Source organism: Malaclemys terrapin, chromosome 18 (genome assembly GCF_027887155.1).
Source record: "Malaclemys terrapin pileata isolate rMalTer1 chromosome 18, rMalTer1.hap1, whole genome shotgun sequence".
NCBI lineage: Eukaryota > Metazoa > Chordata > Testudines > Emydidae > Malaclemys > Malaclemys terrapin.
This window is the reverse complement of record NC_071522.1, coordinates 24961439-24977664: the sequence shown is the minus strand read 5'-3', so window position 1 is coordinate 24977664 and position 16226 is coordinate 24961439. Positions and strand designations below refer to the sequence as shown.

Below are 16226 nucleotides of genomic sequence, written 5' to 3'. Positions count from 1 at the left end.
CTGCCAACCCGAGTGCTGCGGAAGTGCTTACTCTGGTCCACTGGTGGGTTTTCTCAGTGCTCACTGAGCATATGCCACACAACCGGAGTACGTAACCCTGCAGCAGCCAAGCAGAGGGCACAGCACTGTGCAAATACTCCTGTGAACGTGGGAGGAGCAGCGGAGACCAGCACTAGGTCCATCAGCCCTTGCTGTGTACAGAACCACGGCTGGAAAGGTGACAGCTCTGCAGTACTCGTAACCAAGGGCCTATTTACTGAGTAGGCTGGAAGTTCAGCAGGAAAGGTCCCATCACCCAGGGCACTTTGCACCCAGCAGGCTGCCCACCAGCATTTCTGACCCCCCTCCATTTGGCTCTCATAATAGATGGCTAAAGAACGGGGGTCTGCAAGTGGCTGGCTCAGTGTCAGCACCCAGCACATAAAAATAGATGCAGTGAGTCTGTTCCTGACCGGCATCATCCCATTAAATACGACCAGAAGCATCAAATGGGATCCTGGACAGCAGCAGAGATGGCCCAGCCTCCCGCTGCAAGGGCCACAAACAGACCCGCTCCATACAAGCAGCTTTCAGACCAGGGGGTCCATCCAGGGAAGTTCCACCAGGGGCTGTTGCACGGCGACCATGGAGCTGGAATATGCGGGGTGGTCAGAAGCGAGGCCGCCGCTTTCGGCCAGTGTATCTCGTATCCGCCCTCACTTCCCTGCAGAGCACAGAACAGATCACGCTGTAGGGAGGGATGTGGGCTATAAGCGAATCAGGCCACAGAGCTGGAAAGGCCAGAGCCTCCACCAGGAGAGGGGTCAGCAGAAGCATTAGAACAGGCTTGCAACAGGACAAAAGGGCTGTGGCCATGCTGCCCAAAGGCAGGTAATGGCTACAGTGAAACTGAATTGCTGATGTCCTTGTTACCATGCCCTGAAACAATGGTGGTAGCCACTGTCTCCATGGGAGATAGAGGCGGCTGGGTTACAGCCCATACAATGCCCGCTACTTGCTCCCCCCCACCCATGGGAACCCGGGCAAAGGGAGGCACCATGGTACGTACTTGCCCTGCCGCCGTCTGCGTTCCTTCTTCTCCAAGACCCAGTCCCGGCTTTTCTTTACAGACTTGCCTTTGGCATTTCTGAACCGTGTTCTACAGAGAAACAGAAATGATGGCACTGATGGGGGTCCACGCAACTAGGATCAGTCACTCTGCTGCCTCTGGAGGGCTCTGGGATTCAGTTCCTAGCACAGGACAGCTCTTGTTCCCATGTGTCAGGGCAGTGAGCACTGGCCAGTTATCCCCAGCCCCTCTCAGGCCAGCCAGGACAATGACAGTCCAGGTGTGGGGGAGGCTGGAAGCTACGGCAGCGAGCAGCGGCATGGGCAAGCAGCACTGGCCGAAGCAGGATGCAGATGCAGGCAAGGAAAATGGTGACAAGTCCTCAGTCAAGGCAACCCCTGCCTCCAGCAGCGGGGCAGGACTGAGTGCTTTCCCCACGTGCTCTGCGGGAGCACAGACAGGCAGGCCATCAACACCACCGGGGGTAGAATACTCCACAAAAAAGCAGTCAGCCGTCACCTCAGCTCAGAGAGGAATGCACCTGGGTGGGGACTGCGCATCCCAGCATGCAGGGCACTATCAGACTCTAGTCTGACAGCCAATTGGGAACCAGGGGTCTCCATGGACATAACCCCTGATTATAGAGGAAGGCAGCTGCAATCTGGTTTTTTTTAAGCAAGTTGCCAGGACGCTGCCTCGGTAATTAGGAGCCATAAGCTGGGTACTGTTAAGGAGTGGAACAGTGTCAGAGGCAGGAAAACATGGCAGCCAACAGCTCCTGGCAACCACGACGACTATCCTCTGGCTGGTGCTCTCAGTCTCTCCTACCGGCTGCAAGGGGAGCTTTGCCCTGCACCACCACCTAGGGAGGAGACATGCCAACAGCAGAGAAATGCACCATACCCAGAAAGCCCGGCATCACAAGAGACACGGCCAAAGAGCTGAGAAGGAAGGGAATTTAGGGCTACACAGGATAACTTATTGGCACAATTATACCAGTATGACTGCCCATGTGGACATTGTTATGCCAGTGAATGTCCCCATGCAGACAAGCCCTGGGCTGGCCGGCCTGAACAGTTACCACGCACTGAACTCCAAGAACACTGGGGAGAAAGGACATCTTAAAAATCCAACAACCCCACTCCACTTCATGCCCAAACGCTCATGACTCAGCCCCACCCCAGAGTTCTCCAGCCAAGATCAGGCTGGATGTTCTAAGGTATAAACAAGCAGAACAGACTCCTTCAGGCCATCTTATATGCCATAAAGTAGCTAAATCTTCTGCTACTCCACAGTGGCCTAAACCATGCCAGCCCTGAGCTGGCTGACTGGAAACGTCTGGATATACCTATCTCATAGAACTGGAAGGGACCCTGAAAGGTCATTGAGTCCAGCCCCCTGCCTTCACTAGCAGGACCAAGTACTGATTTTCCCCCAGATCCCCTAAGTGGCCCCCTCAAGGACTGAACTCACAACCCTGGGTTTAGCAGATCAATGCTCAAACCACTGAGCTATCCCTCCCTCCCCCCAGGCCAAGGCAATCTTGAAACTGAGCATCCAGAGCTAGAGCCCTCCCACCGCAGGGTCCTGGCTACCTGACTCCACAGGCCAGCGTCAGTGACACCCCCATCCCCACTAGCCAGGCCCCCAGACGCAGTCTCTCTCCTGGGGAGGACCTTGGTGAACATGGTACCTTTCATTGATGAACTTGGCCTGCTGGGACTCCTCTCCATCAGCGCACTCAGCACCAAGGGCCTGGAAGCACAAAGCGATGGGCCTCAGTGCCACAAAGCGCAGCACCAGCCACCACTCCCGGACAGAAGGGGAAGGGGGGCTCTGCAAGAGCGAGGACTGGAACGAGGCCCGACTCAGCAAGTCTCAGGGACAGGCTGCGCCATAGGGAAGGAGCAAATTGATCTTCCAGTGCTTGAGGCAAAACCAGGCCAGCCCCGAGCTGGCTCAATGGAAGGTCTGGGACAGGATGAGCCAAGGCTAGGCAAGTGAGCAAGGCAATCCTGGTAATAAGGACACAGGGTTAGCCCCCCTCTCCCATAGTGCTTCTGGGAAGGGACCAGTGCATGACGGGGGGCCACATCAGACTTCAGGCACAAAGGCCACTGGAGCTGCACAATCAGGGATGGCAATCAGCCCCTCTGTGCAGATCCCCTTTTCCAAAGGTTTGATTCTGAAGCCCAGGTCGGCCCCCTGGCGGGACAATGTCACACAGCCTGCTGGAGCCTCTGGCCAGGCTCCCTCTGTTCAGGTTACCTAGCAACCACACCCACCAAAAGAGCATCCCTCAGCAGGAGACCCTGAGCACTCCGCCCCCTGCTCCCTCCCACTTTGTCAGCTGCGCCATCGTCTCTGAGCCGCAGCTCATTACCTTTGGTAACGCACCAGCCGTCCCAACAAAGAGACAGAGGAAGAACCTGAAAGAGTGAGAGAGAGGAGATGAGATTCCTGGGCCTCAGATTGGGAGTCTGGGACTCTGAACATCCAGAGGCCTAGTCAAGAGCTTCCCACATAGCTTCCAGAAGCCAACTTGAGGCCAGGTGTCCTTCACAGGCCATCTACCTCACAGATCAGTACTAGGGTCTGTAACAGGAACTCCTGCCTCTGTCATGGGGCAGTATTTCCATACGGTGGAGACACACAGACATGTCAGAGAGTCCAGTAAAGTAATACACTACAAGGATGGGCTCATCACAGCACAGGTCACACTCAGTGGCCTCAGCCCAGCAGGAGACAACTCACTTCTTGGCTTTGGTGCTGTTGGGATAATCCACCACCATTCCTCCCGTGAACCCTGCCTTCATGGCCTGCGCAGTGATGAGCTCCAGCTGGAAGAGAGAGAGAGAAAATGCTGTCAGGAACTGTTCGGCCATCACCTGCCTGCCCATGGCTCCTCGAGGCCCCGGCTCTTCACCAGTACCAGTGAACAGACCTCTGGGAAATCTTGCAATCCAAATGCTCAACCCTGTTCTGCTGGGCCCTTAAAGCAGCCCATTTTCACACACCCACCTCAGCTCCCAACACCCCCTGGAAAAACAGCCAAGTTTTGAGCAGGGCTTCTCTGCCTCATCCATCCCTGCATCCCCTCTCCCCGTCAGCCAAAGTCACCTGTTCTGAGTTTTCAGGGTACAACTGCAGGATGGCTCGGGATCCTCGTGCCTAAAGGAAACAAAAATGATTATAAACCCCTGTTCTAGACCAGGCTTTCCCCCCGGCACACAGTCTCCCAGCCCAACATGGCATGATCAGAATTGGGAGTTCTTGTTAATGGTGCATGGACATTACTACCCACTACAGCCAGAATAGCCTGCTGGGGAACGTCACCTGAAAGAGGACATCCTTTCCCTTGACATTCTGGGAGAAGGAAGGGGCGGCTGGCTGGCTGAGAAGGCACCACTTACCAAAACAGAATAAAGGGTTAAGAAAACTCACAGTTCCAGGGTAACTGCACCTGTTTCCCCCCTGAGATCCATCAAGGGCACCCAAAAGCTTCTAGCTCTCTCGGGCAGAGACCCCCGTCTCTCTCCCTCAGCCGGGTTTTTCCAAGCTGCACAGTTCACTGCCTACACCAGGAGTAGGCAACCTATGGCACGCGTGCCAAAGGCGGCACGCAAGCTGATTTTCAGTGGCACTCACACTGCCCGGGTCCTGGCCACTGGTCCGGGGGGCTCTGCATTTTAATTTAATTTTAAATGAAGCTTCTTAAACATTTTAAAAACCTTATTTACTTTACATACAACAATAGTTTATTATATATTATAGATTTAGAGAAAGAGACCTTCTAAAAATGTTAAAATGTATGACTGGCACGCGAAACCTTAAATTAGAGTGAATAAATGAAGACTCAGCACCCCACTTCTGAATGGTTGCTGACCCCTGGCCTACACTGTGATATTCCCAGCAAGCCAGATGCCTAAACAGGCCAGCGCCTGCGCTTTACTTTCGCTCCAAAGGCTCTGAACAGCATCTTTACCAGGAGTTACAAGTTACCACGTAGCTCTTTCTAAGCAAGCATTTATTCTGACATTGCAGAGAAAACAGTACAAGGTTACATACAATCCCACCCACAATACACTTATTACAATAAGGTTTTTCAAGGACATTGCAGGAAATGGCCATATCTGTCACTCACCACTCACCAAGGCAGAATAAAGGGTTGAGAAGAATCGATACAGGCGTTTTGGGGGACTGTGTGTCTTCTTATCAGCGTTACAGAGCCATTGCACTGCAGAAATACTGAAAGAGAATGCGTGACCTAAGTGACACTGAGCCACCAAGCCTCCCATGTGAGCAACCAAAGCCGCATTCTTTAACAAAGACTCAAGTCTTCTACCAGTGCCCTCATACCTATTCTATAGTCCAAGATAGCATGTGACGAACTGTTGCCCAAGACAACTACTGCATTTGCTTCATCAGTGCATTGCCTCCTACTTTTCAGGAGCAAAGGTTTTGTATAAGCCCATTCTAAAGAGATGCTGTCTAGCTCAGGAAGTCACATATTTGATTTGCAAGTCACTTGGTGTACTTATCTGTCAGATCTAGATTCTGCAGAATGCAAGCTTTCATTCACAATTTCTAGTCCTTATGGTTAGAAAACCTTCCAGATTTGAGTAGATGTAGTGCAACCATAGACCATTGAAGACAGGAGTGCTGAGAGAGATTTATAGAAATGGTGGGGGTCGCTCTGGAGCCCAGCAATGACACCTCAAGGGCATTCGACAATAACCAGAGTCCATAATTGTGGGTGATGCTGTGTGAGGAAGTGGGAATTTCCTGTAGTATTATGGATCTTATATGTGCCTCAGTTTCCTCCCGTACCTTCCACTGCTATTCAGCGGGGGCTAAAAGGCTAAGTCTGCTCTTGGGGCAGCAGGAGACATGGAATGGGTGGGTGGGAGGTGTCATCTCACTGCCTGGGCACAATGACTTTTAAGGAACTGGCTGGAACCTGCTGAAACCAATCCATACCAATTGAGAATCATAGAATATCAGGGTTGGAAGGGACCTCAGGAGGTCATCTAGTCCAACCCCCTGCCCAAAGCAGGACCAATCCCCAACTAAATCATCCCAGCCAGGGCTTTGTCACGCCTGACCTTAAAAACCTCTAAGGAAGGAACTTCCACCACCTCCCTAGGTAACCCATTCCAGTGCTTCATCACCCTCCTAGCGAAAAAGTTTTTTCCTAATATCCAACCTAAACCTTCCACACTGCAACTTGAGACCATTGCTCCTTATTCTGTCATCTGCTACCACTGAGAACAGTCTAGAATAGATCCATTCTCTTTGGAACCCCTTTCAGGTAGTTGAAAGCAGCTATCAATTCCCACCCCCCCCCCGCCCCCCACTCTTTTTTCTGCAGACTAAACAATCCCAGTTCCCTCAGCCTCTTCTCATAAGTCATGTGCTCCAGCCCCCTAATCATTTTTGTTACCCTCTGCTGGACTCTTTCCAATTTTTCCACATCCTTCTTGTAGTGTGGGGCCCAAAACTGGACACAGTACTACTACAGATGAGGCCTCACCAATGTCGAATAGAGGGGAATGATCACGTCCCTTGATCTGCTGGCAATGCACCAACTTATACAGCCCAAAATGCCGTTAGCCTTCTTGGCAACAAGGGCACACTGTCAACTCATATCCAGCTTCTCGTCCACTGTAACCCCTAGGTTCTTTTCTGCAGATCTGCTGCCTAGCCATTCGGTCCCTAGTCTGTAACAGCGAATGGGATTCTTTCGTCCTAAGTGCAGGACTCTGCACTTGTCCTTGTTGAACCTCATCAGATTTATTTTGGCCCAATCCTCTAATTTGTCTAGGTCCCTCTGTATTCTATCCCTACCCTTCAGCGTATCTACCACTCTTCCCAGTTTAGTGTCATCTGCAAATTTTCTGAGGGTGCAGTCCACGCCATCCTCCAGATCATTAATGAAGATATTAAACAAAACCATCCCCAGGACCGACCCTTGGGGCACTCCGCTTGATATTGGCTGCCAACTAGACATGGAGCCATTGATCACTACCCGTTGAGCCCGATGATCTAGCCAGCTTTCTAGCCACCTTATAGTCCATTCATCCAGCCCATACTTCTTTAACTTGCTGGCAAGAATACTGTGGGAGACCGTATCAAAAGCTTTGCTAAAGTCAAGGAATAACACGTCCACTGCTTTCCGCTCATCCACAGAGCCAGTTATCTCCTCATAGAAGGTAATTAGTTTAGTCAGGCATGACTTGCCCTTAGTGAATCCATGCTGACTGCTCCTGATCACTTTCCTCTCTTGAAAGTGCTTCAGAATTGATTCCTTGAGGACCCACTCCATGATTTTTCCAGGGACTGAGGTGAGGCTGACTGGCCTGTAGTTCCCCGGATCCTCCTTCCTCCCCTTTTTAAAGATGGACACTACATTAGCCTTTTTCCAGTCATCCAGGACCTCCCCCGATCGCCAGGAGTTTTCAAAGATAATGGCCAATGGCTCTGCAATCACATCCGCCAACTCCTTTAGCACCCTCAGATGCAGCGCATCCGCCCCCATGGACTTGCGCTCATCCAACTTTTCTAAATAGTCCTGAACCACTTCTTTCTCCACAGAGGGCTGGTCACCTCCTCCCCATGCTGTGCTGCCCAGTGCAGAAGTCTGGGAGCTGACCCCAAAGAGGCAATGGGAAGCCCCAGTGACCAGACAATTCACACCTAGCAAACAACCATCAAGAGGAAGTTCCCCCCACCTCCCCCCCACCTCTCAGCAGGGAAACTGAGCAGAGGCCAGCTCCAGAACAAGGGACTAAGAGGTACCAGGCAGGGAATAAAGAGTAGCTTTTGGGAGAGGCTGGGCTGCTCTCCCTGTGGAGGGGCAAAGGGACCGAGAGCCTAAAATGGAATCTGGAGCAGCTTGGCTGGCGGATTGCTCTGGCCTGACCAGATGCACTATATCTTAACCTTGATTTCTCTGTGCTAACCTAAGGACTCCCGATAATGCGTTCCAGATGACTAATAAACCCTATTCTGCTTTGAAAATGCTGCCTGGTGTCACTGCAAATACCTGCTGAGGTGCAGTAGTCCCTGACCACTGTAAAAGTGTGACCAGGAGTCCAGCGCAGTCGGACTCACTATGGTGTGAATCACAAGTGCTGGACCCAGGGGCACATCAGAGGCGGTGAGGCTGAGGGCCTGCACTGAAGGAAGATTGGGGCCCTTCGGGGATCTGGCACACCAAAGGGGTTTAAAAGCTGGGGCACAGTACAGATCCTATGGATCTGTGACACGCTGAATATAACAGCAGCATTAACTAGTGAACAGGTTATATACTTGGGCAAACCACCCGTTAGTGTCAGTGGGAGTCCCTCTGTGGCTCAGGGGTTCTGACCCTTCCCATCCCTCCCCAAATGAGCAGCATGCCCATGATCTAGTTTCTTATGTCACGCTCAGCACAGGTAGTCAGCACCTTCTGCTAGCCTATGGGCTGGTCCACACTAACCCCCCACTTCGAACTAAGATACGCAACTTCAGCTACATGAATAACGTAGCTGAAGTCGAAGTATCTTAGTTTGAACTTACCGCGGGTCCACACGTGGCAGGCAGGCTCCCCCGTCGACTCCGCGTACTCCTCTCGCGGAGCAGGAGTACCGGTGTCGACGGTGAGCACTTCCGGGATCGATTTATCGCGTCTAGACAAGATGCGATAAATCGATCCCAGAAGATCGATTGCTTACCGCCGGACCCGGAGATAAGTCTAGACATACCCTTAGTTATCAGTGACCCTCAGCCATTCCTCGATTTTTGGATAAGCCGTTCCCTGTTTTCACAGTCCAGTATTATGAGAGTCAAAGGTAATTTTCCAGCAGCTGCTCCCAAATATGGGAAGAAGCATCCCTAATTCAAAGCCTGTCCAAATTTCAACAACCTGCTATGGCGTGCAAGCTGGTAAGGCCAGCTAACAGGGCCAGGCTTCTGTTGTGTCTTCCTGCTAGGCAGAGCTCTGAGAACTAAGAGAAGAAAGCAAAGAGCAATGTCTTACCTGACACAGCCATCAAACATGCCTGGCCTGAAGGGAATCCCCTGCCCCATGTCTGCAAGGATGAGGTCTCCTTCCACCTCTCTCTCCATAGCAACATCTGCACAGCACAAAAGACAAGTCAGGCAGATGGCGACAAATCTTCAGATCAGTACCCAGGGCTGCATTTTATACATTTCTATCCCTCCAATGCACATATGTATTGTCTGCCCACTAGGACATGCCGTCAACGAGAATCTGCTTACCCAGCATGGCAGAACTGATGTCCATCCCAACCCAGTGATGTCCCTCTTCAGAGATGTAATCTCCACTCAAACCAGAGCCACAGCTAAAAGCAAAAGAACAGGTTTTAGAAATGCAGATCAAGCCCAATATCCAGCCCTTTTACTGACTGTGACGGGTTGCATCACAGAACCCCCCTGGGAGCTACCACCTGACGTGCCAAGACTACTTCTGCCCCTGCTTTCCTGCCCTGGCAGCTTAGGACTTCAGTGCCCTGCTCGGTTTGAGCCAGACCCGCTAGCCTGCTGCAGACCCAGACCCAGGTCTGAACCACATCCCCTAACAGCTGTAGGCTTGACTGAAAGCAACTTAAAGAGGGTCTAAAAAACAAATAGATCCATTTTACCCTGTATAAAGGGTAAACTCATAAATTGTTCGCCCTCTATAACACTGATAGAGAGATATGCACAGCTGCCAGTGAGGTAAAGCAGCATCCTTACAGTTCTACATGGCTCATATGCAGGGTCTTACCCAACATCCAGAAGGAAACATGGCTGATCTTCTGGCAAGCCCAACAGCTCCACAGCCCGCTCTGACATCTGCGACTGGATCTCAATCATTCGAGAGCTGAGGAGAAAGAATCCTCCTTAGAATCATAGAATCTCAAGGTTGGAAGGGAGCTCAGGAGGTATCTAGTCCAACCCCCTACTCAAAGCAGGACCAATCCCCAACTAAATCATCCCAGCCAGGGCTTTGTCAAGCCTGACCTTAAAAACCTCTAAGGAAGGAGATTCCACCACCTCCCTAGGGAACCCATTCCAGTGCTTCACCACCCTCTAGTGAAAATTTTTTTCCTAATATCCAACGTAAACCTCCCCCACTGCAACTTGAGACCATTACCTTTATTCACATGAAAGCAGTAATGAAATATCTAAGTGGCTTCTGCTACCCAGAATAAAGTCACAGCCAAGGTAACTTGTGGCTCAGACCTTAGTTATTCATGAAGACAATGGAGTATTTGGAAGCACAAGGAAAGGCCTAAGATGGGAACCGGCCTTGTGGTGGAAATTTCTGCATTCCTTTGGGGGCCCATGGGCCCTGCATAAACTGGCTTAGGCTTTTTTCAACCACCTGCTCTTTAGTACCATTGGTCAATACAGCTCTCCACATAATTACTAAGACTGAAGTCAGGCACCCAACTCTGCCTGCTCTACCATTCCTCAGGAGTTAATAGCTAAGAGCACTGCGGCAGATCTTATGCTCACTATGGGGATAGCTACGCAATACAAATGGAGAACGCTTGCTGGGAGCAGATTTAAAAAATGTATTAAGATGATGTTAAAAAAATAGTGAAGAGAGTTTGAGCATAGAAGTTTCTGGTTATCAGGGAATAACGTACAGATTATCGAGGGTGCAAAGTTTGGCTTTACTACTGCACAGGAGACAGCTCCACACCCATTAACGTCAGCAGAGCAGCTGCACCACAGACCTGCTTGAGATTTTTCACCATGCAATTTAGTTCAGATTGCATTTCTTGGTGCACACTGACACTTTTGGGGGACACAGCAAACGGCACTCCAGATGCTCTGGACATCAGCACAGAGATGGGACAAGACCCATCCTCACCACCTCCACTAGGGACTGGCCATGTGCACCACAGCAAGGGAGCAAGCATACAGGGGAAGTATGCTTACTTCTGGGAGTATTTCCGGGCCTCAGCCTTATCGTAGAACTGCAAGAAAAACAAACAGCGTGAAACTCGGAGGACGATAGGCTGATGCTCCCCCCGCCATGCCCTCCAGGGCCAACCCGCACGGGCCCAGAGACCTCCGCTACTTCCCCCGGGTCCCCGCGCCCCCGATCCCCACAGAGCCCCGCCCCGCCCTGCTCCGCCCCCCGGGGCAGCCCCTCACGGGCCCAGGACCCCCAGTCCCAGCCCGCCAGCCCCACTCCCCGGGGCAGCCCTTCCACAGCCCAGAGACCCCCCTCCCAGGGCCCCGCCCCCACCCAAGCCTGGCGACGCAGCGGCACCGGGCCCTGCCTTAGGGGTCCCGGACTCACCAGCTCCGGGGGCCCGCGATGCTCAGGCCTCCGACCGCTCCCCGCCATGCTTGCACTCTGACGTCATCTCCCCGAGCCGCGGCACAATGTGCGCAGCTCCCATTGGTCGAGGCAGCCGTCCGTCCGCGCCACCTTCTTCACTCCATTGGCCGGGACCTTTTGTTACCCCGCCCTCACAGGGAGCGCTCCCATTGGCCGCGCCGTGCCGGCACCCCCGGAAGTGGGGTCGAGGTGAGCGGTACCGGCCGCCGGTGCGGACCGCCCCGAGGCCGCAGGCCGCGCCCGGCAGACATGGCGCCGGCTCCCGCTCCCGCCGCTCGGGGCTGGCCCCGCGCCCTCCTGGGCCGCGTCCTGCCCGCCCGGCCCTACGGCCGCAGCGCCGCCGGCGGGGGCCCGGCCCGGGCCGCGGGGCTGTACGAGCTGCTGGGCGTGTCGGCCAGCGCCACGCAGGCGCAGATCAAGGCGGCCTATTACGAGCAGAGCTTCCGCTGCCACCCGGACCGCAACGCGGGCAGCGAGGAGGCGGCCGCGCGCTTCACCGCGCTGCACCAGGCCTACGCCGTGCTGGGCAGCGCCGCCCTGCGCCGCAAGTACGACCGGGGCGTGCTGAGCCGCCAGGAGCTGAGCTCGGCCGGGAGGCCCTCGGCCCGCGCGCCCGGCCAGCGCAGCGCGGCCGCCCGCCGCCCCCCCGCCGCGCCCGTCTTCGACTTCGACGCCTTCTACCGCGCCCACTACGGCGAGCAGCTGGAGCGGCAGCAGCTGTTCCGCGAGCGGCGCCAGCAGCGCAAGCGGCAGCAGGAGGAGGCGGCCAGGAGGTGGCAGGGGGACCGGCTGATGGAGTTCTCGGTCTCCGTGTTCCTGTTCTCCGCCCTGCTGCTGCTGTTCGGCATGAGGTGAAGCCCCGGAGCTCCCCGACCTGCCGGAAAGCGGCCTGGCTAAATGCGCCGCACCCCCGGACTTGGCCCAAGGGTTTGGTTGTGCCGACGGACAGGCCCACACGGGGAGGGGAGCTGCGGAGATCTCTACGATTCGGTCGTTAACGAGCCTCGTGCTTTTGCAAGGACGCCTTAGGGGAGCTGAAATGCCATTAAAATATCTTCACAAATCGGTTTGAGATCCGAATTCCTTCACTGCATGTATGGGCAAATATAATTACCCTTCCAAATCAGAAGTCTCCTCTGACACTTGCCTGCCGAGAGCAGAATTCAGGGAGCTGCCCTTCACCTGCCAGAGTTGGCAATGTTTCTACCACTCACCGCCGGGGAAAGAATGCAGCTTTCTGCTGGGTTTTAGGTGTTAATAGAATTCTCTTCCCTGAACTCTAGTCCTAATGGGTATAAAATGCATTTCAGTTCACCTTTGAGGCTCAAATCCTGCAGTCTCGTCCAAAGGGAGTCCTCTGGACCTGCTCGCTTCAGGTATGTCTACACTTAAAATGCTAAAGTGACACAGCTGTGCCATTTTAGCGCTTCAGTGTAGATACTACGTACACCGACAGGAGGGATTCTCCCATCGGTGTAGTAATCTGTCTCCCCAAGAGGCATTAGCTAGGCTGATGAAATAATTCTTGTCAACCTAGCACTGCCTACACTGGGGTTAAATTGGTATAACTATGTCTCAGGGGTGTGGGGTTTTCACAGCCCTGAGAGGTAGCTATACTGATGTAAATTCCTAGTGGAGAGCAGGCCAAAAATCAGATTGTAGGGTGAGCCTAACTAGGCAAAGATTGGGTCCTCCCTATTTTTTGAATGAGTAGATTGTATTCTTACTGGTGCTGAAGAGTAGTTTGGTATGGGTCTTGCATTATCAAGAACTGACAGATGCTATCTCCACAATGTATAGGCAGCTCATTGCTCTTACCACCTCACTGAGCTGGGCTTGCTGCCTTTGTTATTGGTTCCCCTGCCTCTCTTGCACACCTGCCTGACTTCTAGTACGCTTGGCACCAAAGGTTTTTGGATTCATTAGAACAGCTCAGGATGGTGGTAGCAAATATTCTGTCTTGTGGTGTGAGGCCACCTGCCTGGGTCTACAAGTAGAGAAGGGTTCTTGTCTCTCCCCACTTCTTAGGGTCTTCCATAAATACTGCTCTATGTTTAAGCTGTGGGGAGCCTGCCCTGTCTAGGGCTGATGTACTTGGCTCCAACCTATCTTCCCAGAGGGCTTCATAACTTGGAAGCGTAGCATTCTGGGTACTGAACTTCATTGTGTCCTGATCCGTGTGTCCTGTGTGTAAGAGGTGTTCAGACAAATAGGGATATTATATTTATATGTAACGAAATGTTGAGGTGGTTTAAGACTGAGAATGTTGCGGTGGAAGTGACCACCTTCCCTCTGCAGGTGAGGGTTTTACTTGTGTTTCACTTGACTTTGCCACGCAGTATGGAGTGAATGAAATCCATAGCTGAAAATGGATATCACAAGGTAGCTGTTGGTGTGCCAAGGATTTCACTTTCTTACTTTCTCATTTGCATTGGATCCACTGTGCTTGGCTCATAGCCTTGAGCACTGAATCCCAGCACTCTGCCTCTCACTGCAGGAAATTTTCATTTTCCTGTAAATAGGGAAATGCATAGAACAGATCCCCGAAACAACCACAGAATCCAGAGATGTTTTCTGTATGATCAGAGGAATGTTTGCCCCATGGGGGCGTGTTCTGCCGCAAGGAGTGTTGTGAGTGAAAAGGACTACTTCGCTTGTTTGATATTAGGCACTGAGTCTAATCCTCCTGTCAGGCTGGGGGGGCGGGAGGGGGGAGTTCTAGGTCCCAGCATTGTCATCTTATAAGGAGGTGCTAGGAGTCTGGGATAGAGGCCTGGATTAGATTCCATGCAGTGAGAGAGGTTTGAAGTGCTGGGACTTCCAGTCCTACTTCTATTAATGCTCCTTCTCAACTGAGGCTGCTCTAGCTGCATCTGGACTGCAGTGTGGACTTGACACTGTTGTATTTCAGGCCAAGTCTGATTAGGATTTGGCCTTCGAATTTGACAACTCTTCCAGTCATAGCATCTGGAAGAGGCCAAGTCAGAGGAGGAGGAATACCATGGAAATGTGATGGAGAAGTAGGTTGCTCCTCCCTCTGATCGCCAGTGCAAAGACTTACGGGCTCCTCATGCAGTCCTGCTCAGGGCCCTTTGAGTTGGCACTTCTTTTATGTCTGCGGAATGCCCAGTATCTGGGGGTCTTGGGTCTTCCTCTGCATGCAGACTCCATGCACTGTTGTGAGCTCTGCTGCTGGGCTGTACCATGGCTCTGGTACCGTGCAGAGAGGATCTTTCATACTGGTGCCTGGGAGGATCCTGCAAAGAACATTTTTGTTCCTAATTCATTTAATGTTACCATCTTCAAATGGAGTAGGAATAAACCTGCGCAACTATGCCTGTGCAACATGTGCACTGCTCCTGGCACACTTAGGGTGGAAGAGGGGCCAGCTTCTTCCACCGAAGTAGGCACCACTATGAATTGCATATACGCTTGGTAGATGGCTGGGTCTGATTCAGAGGTGGAATATACTGAGACAAATCACTGTATTAACCCATGTGCTCTAAGAATGTGCCTTAGAATGCGGACTTGTAAAAGGAAAATGCAGCTGTTGCTGATACTTCACTAGGTGTCCCCCGATGGGGGCCAAGAACATTAAAGTTGGACATATCATGTGCATATGAAAGCCTGTGTCTCTTCCTTTGGCATAGTGAGACAGCCCCTGCCCTGAAGAGTTACAGTTCAAGAAAAGGGAAATTGTAGGGACAGGCAAAGCAGAATTGTTATGAACAGTCAATGTAAGAGTCATTTAGCCCAGCTGGCCATCGTTAACTGGCTGATTGCTTATAGGTGTCCCAGCAGAGAGAGGTCTGCAGGAGGGGTTTGAAGAAGTGTTTTCATGGATTAGATCCCTGAATAAGGTGTAAGATGGAGAAAGGCGGCATGGAGAGGATTGTGGGAGAAGCTAGCAAGCTGGTGTTGGTGGAAGGGGGGTGTAACAGGAGAGGACAAGTTGGATGGTGCAGAGTTGTGGAGAGACTTGAAGGCAAGGGTAAATGCTATAAGGAGAGGACCTAGCAAAGCCTGCAGTGAGTATGCTCTGGAACAGGGACAGATATTTCCCCTGCTGGTATTTGAGGGTTCACTGGGTTCTCCCTGCCACTAAAAGCTTCCACGAGCATGTGTCCTGGTGCTCTCACCAGCTGATGGAACTGGCAGCAGTGCTGTCAATCTGATCCCCAGCAAGAAAGTGCTGTGCTCACTAAACTGGTCCTAGCAGCTTTCTATCCCCATTGCATCACGTCACTGTCCCCAGGGAAAGGTGCATCCTGTTTGCAGTTCATAGATTTGAAGGCCCCAAAAGACCATTGTGATTGTCTGACCTCCTGTGCCAGAGAACTTCCCCCAAATCACTCCTAGATCAGAGCTTTTAAGAAAAACATCCAATCACGATTTAAAAATCGCCAGTGAGGGAGAATCTGCCATGACCCTGAGTAAGTTGTTCCAATAGTTAATTACCCTCACTGTTAAAAATGTAGACCATGTATCCAGTCTGAATTTGCCAAGCTTCCACTTCCAGCCATTGAATATCACTATAAGACAGGTTTTCTAATCCTGTAATCATTCTTGTGGATCTTCTCTGAACCTTCTCCAGTTTACCAACATCTTTGATTTCTGGCTACCAGAACTGGACAGTTTTCCAGCAGGAGGTTGCACCTGTGCCAAATACAGAGATAAAATAACCTCCCTACTACTCCTCAAGATTCCCTGTTTACTCATCTTGGGATCCCATTAGCCTCTTTGGGTCAGAGTCACTCCTTCCCAGGATAGAGCCCCGATCATGTAAATCTGGCCTATATTCTTTGCTCTTAGATATGTATGTTTATATTTAGCTGT

At 52.1% G+C, this 16226-nt stretch overlaps 2 protein-coding genes across 4 annotated transcripts; one reads left to right on the top strand and one right to left on the bottom strand.

The window, feature by feature from the left end:
- Positions 1 to 227: 227 nt before the first annotated feature.
- On the bottom strand, positions 228 to 11440 carry BUD23 (BUD23 rRNA methyltransferase and ribosome maturation factor). Of its 3 annotated transcripts, XM_054008659.1 has the most exons (12): positions 11349 to 11440; positions 10982 to 11019; positions 9819 to 9914; positions 9311 to 9393; positions 9069 to 9165; positions 5200 to 5296; positions 4169 to 4219; positions 3803 to 3888; positions 3432 to 3477; positions 2742 to 2803; positions 1049 to 1138; positions 228 to 703 (listed from the first exon to the last, which is right to left on the bottom strand). In XM_054008659.1, the coding sequence occupies exons 1-12, from the start codon at positions 11394 to 11396 to the stop codon at positions 649 to 651; spliced, it is 849 nt and encodes a 282-aa protein (XP_053864634.1). In that variant the 5' UTR covers positions 11397 to 11440; the 3' UTR covers positions 228 to 648. The 3 variants fall into 3 exon arrangements, with proteins under 3 accessions (XP_053864634.1, XP_053864636.1, XP_053864635.1); XM_054008661.1 differs by lacking the exons at positions 10982 to 11019; positions 11349 to 11440 and adding an exon at positions 10777 to 10969; XM_054008660.1 differs by lacking the exons at positions 10982 to 11019; positions 11349 to 11440 and adding an exon at positions 10687 to 10778.
- Positions 11355 to 12455, top strand: DNAJC30 (DnaJ heat shock protein family (Hsp40) member C30). Its single transcript, XM_054008662.1, has one exon. The coding sequence runs from the start codon at positions 11367 to 11369 to the stop codon at positions 12243 to 12245; it is 879 nt and encodes a 292-aa protein (XP_053864637.1). The 5' UTR covers positions 11355 to 11366; the 3' UTR covers positions 12246 to 12455.
- Positions 12456 to 16226: the final 3771 nt, after the last annotated feature.

Bases quoted from the DNA above. Each gene is read 5' to 3' on its own strand.
- DNAJC30 (XM_054008662.1), top strand. From the start codon at position 11,367: ATGCTCAGGCCTCCGACCGCTCCCCGCCATGCTTGCACTCTGACGTCA.
- BUD23 (XM_054008659.1), bottom strand. From the start codon at position 11,396: ATGGCGGGGAGCGGTCGGAGGCCTGAGCATCGCGGGCCCCCGGAGCTG. The intron at 9,394-9,818 runs GTAAGACCCTGC...TTTTGCTTTTAG, and splicing joins TGTTTCCTTCTGGATGTTGG to CTGTGGCTCTGGTTTGAGTG. The intron at 704-1,048 runs GTACGTACCATG...TGTGCTCTGCAG, and splicing joins CGCAGACGGCGGCAGGGCAA to GGAAGTGAGGGCGGATACGA.